Here is a 13,168-nt window from a genome sequence, read left to right on the forward strand (position 1 = left end):
TTTTTATGAAAATAGAATTTAATATTTAATATATTTATTGTATTACAGTAAACCCCCGATAATCCGGCACCCCCTGTAATCCGACACGGTAATTTTTTTTAAATTTGACATAGGTACATAATGAAGTGTAATTTGTACTTCAGAGTACATATACCTACATACATATAACATATAGAATCTTATCATTGGATCTGTACAACAAATATCATAGTCCGACACTGCCCTGCAAAATGTTTGTTGGTTTACCGGGGGTCCACTGTACTTTCATAAAATCATATATTAAGTTTAGCTAATCTGTAACACGACATTCATTGATTGTTAGGCGGTACGAACTTCACTAGTTTAATAATGTTTAAATAATGGTTCATGTTTTACCTAAGTGCTTTGCTGGCGGGCTGCTCAACGATCCTCACATAGCGCAAGGCACCAAGCGGGTCAGGCGCAGGCGTCCGCGACATCGCGTCTACGCCTGCGTAAACCGGATCCGCCTTCGTAATCGCTTCAACTGCAAAACACAATTAAAATTTAAAAATATTTTAGAAATACATGGTGTCTCTCTCTGTCTCTTTTCAACACAGCGAAAACAAAATATGACAAAAAGAGACGAAATACAGTTCTTTTTTTGAATTATGAACTTTAGAACTATTTCCAGATTCTAAAAAAATACCGACTGTAATTGACGGGTCGTAAAATATGTTTAACGAGTTGTATTTTGGTCTATAGCCGGGTGTTAATGGAGTACAGATCCATATAAGAGAGATCGGCTACCAATGTCGGGGGTAAAGTGTGAAATAGTAAGCATACATGAGTCAAATATGTTTTGTTATGAAACGTCCAGCATTTACCTTATTACTAAGCTAAATTTCTGTTCCATCATTCACCGCTAACAAAAGCCACGTCAATAAAGTGAAGCAATCGTTTTAGGACGTTTATATATGAGCAGTGTTGTTTGTAGTCGTAGGTTCGATCTCCAGCTATGCAATGGACTAGTGCTAACACTAGCTTGAACAGTGAAGTAAAACATCGTGAGCAAACCGGAGTTGGTATCGACTAAATATCGGGGAAATAAATACAGATAATGCAACTTTTTTCTACAGCTGTGATACTTTTTGACAACCAACACCTTTTGTCTTCAGTCACCGTGATCACGCACGCTGTGAAGCACGCGAAACGTCGGTTAAATTTAAAATTATGTTAAATAATTGTAAATTTATAATAATACATAATTTAATCCGGTTGAAAAGTTTTTTATTTAAATGTGTAAAGGTTATGACAATATCAAGCGTACTTGATATTGTCTCAAATCAAAAATTCTACATGTGTCAGACAGAAGGCTGATCACCTATAGTCTATGATATACAAATTAAGAAACTGATGCAATCAGTGGCCAAGAGATAGGGTTGTGGCGCCACTGGATTACGATTGTTTATAATAGACAAATGTTTAAAACGATATGTATTTAACATCTACCCTCATATAAGCTAACTTATATGTTACTCTAGTTACTTTTATATCCGACAAATCATTTTTACACTGTGATGAAGAGATTAGTATTTCAGTTATGACGGTGCATTTAGAGTTTTTATTATAAATAAGAGGGTAGAATTTGAAATATGTGCTTAATATTTTTGAACTACTTTTGACAAACCAAATAAATAGCATTTTATTATGAATCCTCTAGTACTAAATACCTTCTAAAAATGAATTAGCTTCAAATTTATAAGTTCATAGACGTAACAGTAAAAAATCTTTTGAATGATAATCGTTTACGCCGTTTGAATAATTCCTGTTTTAGTATGTATATTTACTTAGCGATATAACCTCACGTCGTTTTTGATATAACTGTACCTACTTAACACATAAAACATTTTTCTGTCTATTCAATACAGAGAGAAGGTAATAGGTTTATAATTTGGTGAATAAATGACGTGTAATAATGAAGCCATGATTGAAGCATGAATATTTAAATTCCGAATCATCTAAAAAGCGCGTGTCCTGTCATTAATTTGATGGTTTAACAAAATACTGAGGTCAGTTTGTATATTGTTACTTCAACTGACAATACAATTGTTAATATTATTAGATACTTATTTTTCCAAATTATGTAAAAAGGTACGACAATTTTCTTTGCTATTTATATCAACAGCATCAAAGCATACGTACAAAGCAAACATACGTACAGGATAAAATTCTAAAAATATCGTTATGCTTATTGCATATTTATCTAGGAAATGGAGAGTATGCAGGTCGTAACAATAAAAATTATATTTCTATTACATTCTATATTATGTACCTACACACAGAGGTTCTATTATGGGGTAAAACTAAAATTAATTATTACGTGGTAGATTTTGAAATTAGGTATTCTTTTAGTAATTATCAAAGATCATTGTACCAATAAATTGTGTTTTAATTTTTAAATTTGCGCCTACATTGTCTGGACACACACATACACATTTAGCAGAAAGACCGGCCCATTTTCCTCATATTTTTGTGAAATAAATTGTACATTATTAGGTACTTTTACTATGAAAAACGCCCACCTCCTGTACAGGACAACAACTTTTTAAGACATGGAAGTCATTCCCAACATAAGTCTATTCTAATTCTTATCCATAAACCACTGGTCTGTATGTTAATTACATCTGAAATAATATAATTTTATTTTTAATTAATCGTAGCGACATTAATTAAAAATATATTTAACGAACTGTTTATGTAATATTTATCCAACTAAGACTCAGCGATCGCGATAAAGATTCGTACATAAATTCGTCAAAGTGATTTCAAAAATATCAGTCAATACAATTTGGCAACGGGCATTCCATGGAAAAATAATTTCCGAGAAGCACCTATTTGCTACACAATTGAGCAAGTTTTTTCTAAGATAATTTAAGATACTACAAACTTCTTAATTTTCGGTAATAATTTTAGATCTAACCTAACTAGGAAATTAATTTATGATTAAACTATATTAATAAGTTTAATTTCTTTTCTACATCCGCAGAGATACAGTGATCGTAGTAAGAATTTGTGTGCCAAGGGCGCACGCACTTTCACAATTCGGAAAGCTACCAGCGGGGTTTTCCCCGGTAAACAACATAAATGTTAAGCAGTGGCGCCGGTTAATGATTCTATAAACCAATATTTACTTATGAGATAAGAAAAGCTACACTTCCGTACTTTACTGATAAAATTTATTAACTACAATTTCCCTAACAGCAAATTTGCCAATACGACAGTTGTGTAAATTACTATATAGGATAACTAACTTCGTTTATGCGAATTCGTTCTGAGATCATATAAAAACATCGATAGTTTCGGAGACATTAAGTGCCACAAATTCGTTCACACATAGACGTAAAGGAACAGTGATCTAAAATGACATCTAAAGATGAATAAGAATTTAACTAAAGTCGATGGAAAAAATGGAATTTTAATTCATTACGCTATCTGTTAATTACCATAATTAAAAGCAACATTAATCGTATTTTTCAAACAAATTAACTGACGCACCATTTTATTATACAAAAACAATAAGTTAATGTATAGTAATAATACAATTTCGTTTTGGATTACTTTTTCACACTAATAACAAAGGCAAAGGGTCCCAAGACACAAGCGACAATACAGGAAACATACAACACCTAGTTCAACTTTCCGTGGTAGTAAATATTACTGTATATTTGCTAATATTAAAAAGCATACTTACTGACATCACTAATATTCAGGTGGGATGGAGGGTCTCCTTCATTGTGTATTATGTCTAACACGCCCTCTGCAAAGAACACGCAGTCTGTTAGCACTGAGCAAGCGCGTCACATCAAGCAGTTAGATTCAACACAAATTGAAGCAAGGAACATAGTGCACACAACTACTTATGTACAGTTAGCAGCTAATAGGACAAGTAAATATAGTGTGCAAAATAAAGCATATAAAAAATAATCCACAAAGGCAAACAATATTGAATAAAGTTTACATTTTTTTCCGCAGCTGTACAAACAATCAAATGTTATATCATGATTTGCTTTTTCATTCTAAAAAACGGTTTGTAATTAAATATTTGTCGGCATCCTACTGTGTTGCTATATATAAATGTGTGATGCTAGTTTCAACTAGATATTATAGAATAAAATTCAGAGGCTGTTATTTCTTATATAAACTTATATTCTTTTAATAAATAGTTAACACAACTCGAATCAATTAAATCGTGTCATTATTATGTAATTACTAGATTATAACTGTATACTTAAAATATTCACACATCTACTTTTAAAAATGCCAGACGATACCTCAAATCGCCTTTCACCTCAGAACTAATTTCAAGGTAAGGTAAATTTTCCTCCAGGGAATAAAAGCATGAAATGCTAACTTGAAATTTCTATTCCAGCTCTAAGCTGCCTTTTGCGGTTGGATAACTATTAAAATTAAGACTATGTCTTAATCATCAAGCCTTAAAAGTACCAAAATCTGAGAGTGGTTATGACAATATTAAATAGATAATGTAAAGTTCAATTGATATACTTTGTTATCTATTAAAATTGGTAAATCCATAAAGTAAGGCGTTAAGTACAAACATAAAAAATCAGACAACGCGTGTGGAATGCTAAGCAAAACTTACCTTTAACATTTAAAGCACTGATTTTTATTTCAAGCAAAATATACGCAAATAAAACTTAAACGCTTCTTGATTCTTCGTTCTAACAGAATATTAAGAAGGTAGGCGGAAATTATTGATCTACTTTCTAAACATCGACACGTGCACGGCATTCTAATAGAGGAAAACGTAAGATCACTATTGTATTAGAGTTTATGAGATAATTTAAATAATTGACTGGTCATCATGACGTATAGATATATATATATGTACATATACTAGCAGACCGGCCAAGCGTTGCTGTGGCTAAGGTTTTTGTTATATTACATAGTAGTAAACTATTCAAGGGAAACGGTAGAAGAACACCAGTCGTGGGGACCACCATGCTTTTTTGGTGGTTATATTATTAAATTGTAGCTTATATGAAACGTTGGTACTTTCAACACAACGCCATCTGTTAGAAATGTGACTATCAAATAATAAACAAATATTTTGCAATAAAATAATATTGCATGTATAAATTGAGATGTAAGCTCCTTCTATCTTTTAAGTTGGATCAAACTACACACGGTGTGCAAATTTGAATGAAATCGGTTCAGTAGTTTAGAAGTCCATAGCGGACAAACAACGTGACACGTAATTTATAAATACATATTAAGAAGATATGGCGTATAGATAGATAGGGATATACCCAGAATACGATACACGAGACTTTTAAGCCAAGAATTTCGTCACTATGGGACACTTTTAGAGCATGGTACGCTTTTAAAAATATTGTCTATATAAATTTATGGTTGAGAGCTCTTCGACTTGATTTCAAATTTGTTGGTACCTAGAAGATGTATATTGCATAACCTTTTGCTGAAATATCACATCTAAGCCTAAAATTTATTTCATATTATCAGAAAAGGGGCTCGAAGGGGATAGCTTCTGATAGAGTATTGTTTTTTTAATTTAACGTAGAATTTCGATTTCATTTAAGATTAGAAAAAGACTTTTTGTATAGTTTTGTATATTAAAGAAGCTATCAAATAGTCGAGATGTTCATAAAGATGTGTATTTTAAAAGTATATTTTTAAGACGGATACATCTTTAATGTTTGAGCCGTTTTATAAATGACGTAACAAAAAACGATTATCTATATCGAGCGATAATTAATTTGCTCTAGGTTTATTATACTAACTAAACACTTCTATAGCATCTGCTATATTGTATAATTTAATCGTCGTACTTCCTACTCGTATTTACTACGCAGTAATTTATATATGAGATTTTCAACATAATAACACACTATAACCACCATTCACATAGGTCTTAGACTGAGATAAGTCAACACTGTTCTTCTAAGTATATGTTTAACGAGCGTTCGCGTCTAAAATGTTATATATATATATATGTAGTATTTACAAATTTAACTCTTAACATTAGAACTTGGTGTTAAGAAAATTATATATATAAGAAGCACTGTATATGGTATTGTAAGATAATGATTTGAGTTAGTGCTTTAATTTAAAATAGGCTCCTTACGAAAACAGTTTAGCTATAACGTATTTATGGTATTTTTATCAATATAATTCAAATGTAACTAGATATTTTTCTTGGCTTTGATATCGCAACGAATCACGAATGATTTGACAGCACGATTAAAAGTAGTTTAAACGTGTAAAATAAAAATAGTATAATAAAAAAATATCTGTTCTATGTTTTGATCAACAGTTTTAATATTATTATTCTTCATGGACAAGAACAAAAAAAAATCATATTGACAATCAGTCCGTGGGCATAGCTCCAACACGAGATCTAATTCGATCTAGATATTTTTGTTTAAAAGGTCTGAATACCAAAGAGATATATACTGAAATCATCTTTCTGGAAGCAATTCAAATGCCTATATCATGACATTTATATTATGGTTGTAAAGAAATATGTCGCAATTGTACCAATAATCACATCAACATGGCACTACAATAAACATAAGAAAAACTATAGAGACACAAGTATTCTACATAATTAAATGATCAAGTTTGCAGGACAATGACTTAACTGGTTTTGCGTCTATAATTACGAGTGGTTGGACACTTCGCTTTGACTTGACAATAATCAATGAGTAGTCGTAACACGCTACTAGAAATATTAAACGTTTATTTTGTATATTTTATTTCAAATATAAGACGCAGATTTTTTTGTATTAAACTATGTAATGGATTTCGCATATTTGACAAATGAAATGGTTAGAAACAATGCGGCGGCACTGGTTCTAGTACAAAATTCCATCAGCAATCAGCGTTGAAATCTTAAAGGGAAACAAACCCAAGACCTAATATATTGCCTTGAATAATGGATATCATACCCAACATTAGAAAAACTCAAGCTACCTATTTATTGTAAAAAATAAAGATCACAAGTTCGAATTAACCAGATCAATTAATTATTAACATATTTCCAAAAGTATTTGACTAAAAAACTTGAATATGCAAGAACAAGAGTAGATATTAAAAAAGATTTTTCCTTATACATATATGCTATAAGGACACATTTTCATCTCAAGATTACTATTTAAATAACATATATTAATTAATTATGAAACAATTGTCAATTGTATTTAATGGAACTAGGTATAATATAATGCCTTCATGTAGTCTTAATAAATTAATTTAACTACAATAACTATAAAGTTTTTTTTTTATTTAAAAAATAAATAAATAAAATCTATAAAGTTATACCGCAGTATATCAGAATCTCTCTTCGCCTACCTGGATAATAATACCACAACATGCTTGATACCACCATAATTTTTATTCTTCAGAAAAAAGTCACAATGAAATACACAAAATGTCCACTATGTTTGACTCTCAGATAACATATAACATTTGTGATTGATTCAAGAGTGGGGATATAGTTTAATATAATAAGATGTGACAATAAGGAAAATAGTATCATTACTGCATTATAATTTGAACCTCAGAATTTGTTTCAACAAAGATTTTGATATGTAGTAAACACGCTGAGCATGATTTATATTTTATATCATTAAATCATATAAATGATTTTTTACATTTAAGAGACAATCTGTAGACATTTCTCAGAAGAACTTGATAAATGGGTCCATTATCACAAATAGATTTTTTTTTACATTAGGATCACTATATTAATTTGTGACTTTATAGTATATGTGGAAACTGGCAATAGTTTGTCTATTATCTCTAACTCCATAAGACACAAAGGCCTAATAAGTCTAATTACAGTGTTTTTGCCAAAACAGTGTTTTGTCTCTTTCCATCACAACATAAACACCATTTGACAGATAGACATACAAGAGCTTCACTTAATAGTAATTGTTATAAGTGGATTTGAATTTCAAGAATCTATATAAAAGTCTTTGGTACTTAGTAAAGACATTAATAAAACTGTAATGGCATCCAACCAGCATGATTTTTATTACAGTACAAAGCATTAAAATCTATTTAGGCTGATCCAGCACACTTGAATATAGGTCAAATAAAAATCATACCAAAATAAAAGAACATTAAAATTATATATTTTAAAAAGTAATCGTTGCGTGAGTCCCTTATGCTTTATAAGATGTGTGATTAGATATAACACCCTCACCCTAATTAATATTAAAATAAATTAAATGGAAGCCCTAAGCAATTTGATTAAAAGGTATTGTATAGAAATTTATCGACTTAGGCAAGACTTTCCCCCAAAAGACAACTATGAAAGATTTCAAATTTTCATAAGTTACAGTAAAATTGCCCCTAGAAAATTAACAAGTTATTTTAAAATATGTTGTTTAAATTATAGGGGTTTTTATTGCTTAAAGTGTAAACTTCTGTTTGTTAAACATGCTAAAGATAGGATGCACCAACATAAAACTTAAAATATTTATTTTGTCAATTATATGTGTTTCATAAGTGAGCCAAGATGAAGTAAAAACACAATTTAATAATTTAAATATAATAAAGAAGTTAGTAGTTAAAAGTTTATGAAACCAAAACCCATATAGCTAGCTATATTTTATATCTGAATGTTCTACTTTTGAGATATTTATAGATTGCACCGAGAGATGAAACAAGCTACTTCATTGCATACCACACGGAATTTTTATTATATACAGAAGATGATTATTGAGATGTGGTAAATAAACAACATCGAATGCTAAAACTACGTGCAAAGAGGCAAAATAGTGTAATTTGGTCATTCAATTAGAGCATATCATGCAATGGTTTCACTCGTTTACCTCCGCCGTTGTCCATCGCACGTTAACGCCTCGTCTGAGGACACGAAATGTTTTTCAGCACTTAACTTTATACTTCGTCATCACTAGTGCACTGGACAACTGATAAACTATGAACTCACAATCGATTCAGTTTTATTGGGTCGTATTCGCGCGATTTACCCAGATCGTAAAACTAAGCACGTACCTCCTCCAGCATGATCCTATAACAACTGTCTTCAATTGAACAACTTCAAGATATCAAGGTCTCACTGCATGCACGGTTCCAAGAACTGGAGAACAGGTTATGTCGAAAATTGAGATATTTTGCACTTTGTTGGCAAAACACTGTTAACTCACAATATTGCTAATGTCTGAAATTGACTACTGCGTGTATTTAAAGAAATTCTTTAAGTCGCAGAATTTAACGCGCAGCAAACGTGACGATATGCTACAATTCAGAAGTATCGCTATTGTGTGCATCGAATGCAAAAAAAACTTTACAGTTTACACGGCTTACACACGGAACGATTGCTTACAATTGGCGTATAGAAACAAACTGTCACTTGGCAGTTGGCGCTCTGAGTTCTGACGACTGACGTACACGGAATAAGCGCATGCGCAAAAAGCAATTTCATTAATAAACTTTTCACGAATTATGCGAATTATGGCTATTATTTAAGTCAAAAATGAGATGTCACCATGTGTGGAAGATATAGTAGGAACTTTCGTATTGTCATGTATTACAAATGTTTCTCCTTTTTTATTTTAAATGAAATTTATATTGTACTTAGTATAATTTTACAGTTTACCGCGTTTTGGTTTGTCAGAGAAGTGACAACTGACATCTAAAAAATGTAAATAACAGATAATAAAGGATGTGTCTTGTAAGAATGTCTCATTATTAGAATAACAATGTGCGTTTTCCAATTACAGAGCATTTTGCGACTCAGTGCCGCACAATGCCGCATAATGCTGAAGCTTAATTGGAACGTGAATTAGTTTTCAAATGCATCAGCAAAGTGCGCTAAGTCAGTGTTGACAAAAAAATGGTCTGAATAGAGTTAGCAACCTCATTAATGTATAAATAATTTGGTAAACAATAATAATTGGTTGAAAACTTTTTACGCTTAATTTAATAATCAAATTATTTCATTAACATTTTTTTACTGAAATAAGAGAAAACCTTTAAAGAATATAAGGTTTTAACAAGCTAAATTAACAGTAAAATATTTAGTTTCCTGTAAGAAGTTTACATCATTTACGTTTTGAGTAATATTTTTTAATGATTTCTAAAAAAATTATATACTTTTTCAAAACCATTGCAATTTTTTCTAAAGTATAATCCTGTAAAGTAAATTTGTTTACAGATCCGAATTTTAAAATAAAATTGTATTCATATTTTAAATGTGGAATATAAAAAAAGTAACTATTTATACCTTCATCCTATATAATATTTATTTTTGTAGCAGTTTGAAATAACTTTAATTATTTTCAAAATCTACGACGAAACGAAAGCCTTACAAATTTTTCAACAATAAATAATATTTACTAACGAAAATTTCGATAAATGCCAACTTAAAGAAAAATACTGGTCAATTTTCTGTCACTGTGTTGGTATTGTTTGCGAGAAGCTCGCGAGAGCATTCGTTTTGAGAGTGCTCAATTGTGCGAAGCGTTGCTGTAGTTGGAACACTCAACGTTGAGCATTATGCCGCAAAATGCGCTCTAGTGCTGTAATTGGAAAACGCACATCAAGTTTTAAAGGAGTTAGAAGTTTTTAATGAGTAAAGTTTCAAAATAGAAAGGAAATATATGAAAGCAGTATCTATCACAATATTATGTCATATTAATTCATATTAGGTTCTCTGTAACAAAAACTTTTGATAATAAACACTAAAATTCTTATAGGCTATATTATATAGTTATCTATCTATTAGTTTTGCCAATGTCGACATCCTAGTCTAAACGGTAGTATGGCCGGGTTACAATTTTCAAACTTTATTTAATAATTATTGGCCTCATGACAATAGAAAAATTTGAATAACAGAAAAGAGTATTAAAATATTACATCCTTCCAAATCAACCAATATTGAGAAATAAATATTATGCACTGCTATTGCTGCTTGCTGCAGTATAGTGTCGTATCATACTCGTACCCAAACTTGTACAAACAACCTTATTAATAAAATGAAATTATCTAAATTTCAAAACCAAAATTATGTAGTTAAATAGCATATATACCGACCATGGTTTAATATAAGTGAATTGAATAATTAGTCATATTGTCATAGAAAACCTTACCAAGTTGGTTGGTAAGTTGTTGGTTGGACAAACAACTTTTATTAAATTGGAAATTCCATTCAATCTCTATATACATCTAAAATATAAAATTCTCGTGTCACAATGTTCGTTCCCATACTCCTCCGATACGGCTCGACCGATTCAGTAAGTCTGAGAATCGGCTACTATCTTTCAAACCCTTAAGTGATAAGGGGTGTCCACCCCAAACTATTTTTTTAATTTTTTTTTTTATGATACAACATACAGAAATATATGCAACCCTTAATTTTCACTCCTCTAAGATCAATCCCTCTTATTTATTATAGTAGACGGTTGTTTTTATTGAACTAAAAAAAATGTTTCCTAGAAATAATATACATGGCAAAACGACGTTTGCCGGGTCAGCTAGTATTTCTTGAACTACTTTATATAAATTTGTTAAACTTCGGATAATAAAATACTACTTGAATAAAACAAACGTGAGTCATAGCGGCATACCTGAAAGCCTTCTGATCCGGGTGCGTGGGTGTAATTTAAGAGTACTTCAGGAAATGTGACTCATCGTTTGCCATACGCATTTAGTTCTTAGGGGATGGTAGAATGCGTCATGATTACGAGTCCTAATTTTCTAGAGCTTTTTTGGGGTTTATTTAATTCCTTAATGAACACATTTTCAATGAGCACATGGCTTGCATGAAAGTCGTGGTTTTTATTTCCACTGATTAAATAATAATTGTTTTGCGAGTGATAGGAAAACAGGTAGGAAAACAGGATCCATTAAAAGATACCTGAAACAGACGCAGTAATGTGTTACATAATAAATAGCATTGGTTTTTTTCAGGCTTACGAACGCCGTTTGTATGATAGTTATTAATTATATCTTATTTTATAATTATAAATTAAATACACAGTTTAATATATTCATATATCATTTTTATACCAGAGAGTACCTTTTGATCACTACAGTATTCAGCGACATGACCCGTGACTCATAATTTTAATAATATACTTCTTTCGAAACGTCGCCTATAACGTCGCGTCGCATTGTATGTCTATGTTCGTTGTCGACGGCGAGGCGTCGGCGCCTCACCTGTGACAGATAGCGTGTGGCGCCAAAACTACCATGCCGCCATGTTTTTAAACAGTTGAATATACGATTTAAACTTGAATGGTAGTTAAATTACTCAAAATTATAGTTGTTAGATGATTTAATACGTAACTACATATTATTTAGTAATTGAATCAAAAAATTCACCATAAACCCTAAGCCCAGAATACCTCCTAGTCAGCAGTTCTGGATGGTGGTGGACCATGTTCCCTCCAACGAAGCGATATTATATAAACAGGTTTTTATTCCAACATCATATATTTAGATAAAGAAACTTCATTTGGATTATAAAAATAAAATTTGTATTTAACTTAAACGTCAAAACCTGCCGTGTGGTGACAAAAAGGGGCATATATCAATTTATATTGTCTACCCTGTCTTCGAGAACCAACCCTTCTGAATTGCGTAATATTGCAATAAAGGGTTAAGTATGACTCATGACCTACCTCAATGTTTTGTAAGCATTAGATAATATTACTATTATAAATATAAATAATACGTATTATTTCGTTGGACGTAAGAAATTAGGTTTTTTATCTATTTGTATCCCGCATATTATGATGAATCACAGAAATAACATTGTAGTAGACTATATTATACATAGTAGAACTATTTGTTACCTTACATACAGAAAAGTTTTCTGAAGCAATTACTAGATATGCCAGTTTTTTGCAGAGTAAAACTAACAATTTCCGAACATGTATTTTCCCTTTGAATGAAGAACTATAGAGAACCCTAAGTGCCTAGCTATTTATAAAGTACAATATACCGTACCCTATAGTGCCTAGGAACCTGAGCCACTATGGCTGGCGCCCAACGTCGGCGCCAGCCAAAACGGCGCGTCACCGCACCCTCGGCTTTGATACCATCAACCCCTGAAGGGTCGCCAACTATTATCGGTGCTATTAAATTATTTTTTAATGGGCTAAGACTCCTGTTATTTATTGCATAAATGTGACACGAA

At 31.3% G+C, this 13,168-nt stretch overlaps 1 protein-coding gene across 8 annotated transcripts in view; it reads right to left on the reverse strand.

Annotated features, from left to right (window-relative positions):
• LOC125054977 (embryonic polarity protein dorsal) overlaps positions 1-9,379 on the reverse strand; it is a 37,542-nt gene extending 28,163 nt beyond the window's left edge. The window contains exons 1-4 of one of the 8 annotated variants that reach the window (XM_047657119.1): positions 9,022-9,379; positions 8,838-8,871; positions 3,713-3,778; positions 376-505 (exon numbers count right to left, since the gene is read on the reverse strand). In XM_047657119.1, coding sequence (XP_047513075.1) covers positions 376-505; positions 3,713-3,778; positions 8,838-8,853 — 212 coding nt within the window. In that variant the 5' untranslated portion in view covers positions 8,854-8,871; positions 9,022-9,379. Of the gene's footprint in view, positions 1-375; positions 506-3,712; positions 3,779-7,350; positions 7,478-8,837; positions 8,872-9,021 lie in introns of those variants that run through there. The other 7 variants (XR_007117804.1, XM_047657126.1, XM_047657123.1 and 4 more) reach the window with 7 other exon arrangements.
• Positions 9,380-13,168: the final 3,789 nt, after the last annotated feature.

Source organism: Pieris napi, chromosome 13, assembly GCF_905475465.1.
Source record: "Pieris napi chromosome 13, ilPieNapi1.2, whole genome shotgun sequence".
Classification (NCBI taxonomy): Eukaryota; Metazoa; Arthropoda; class Insecta; order Lepidoptera; family Pieridae; genus Pieris; species Pieris napi.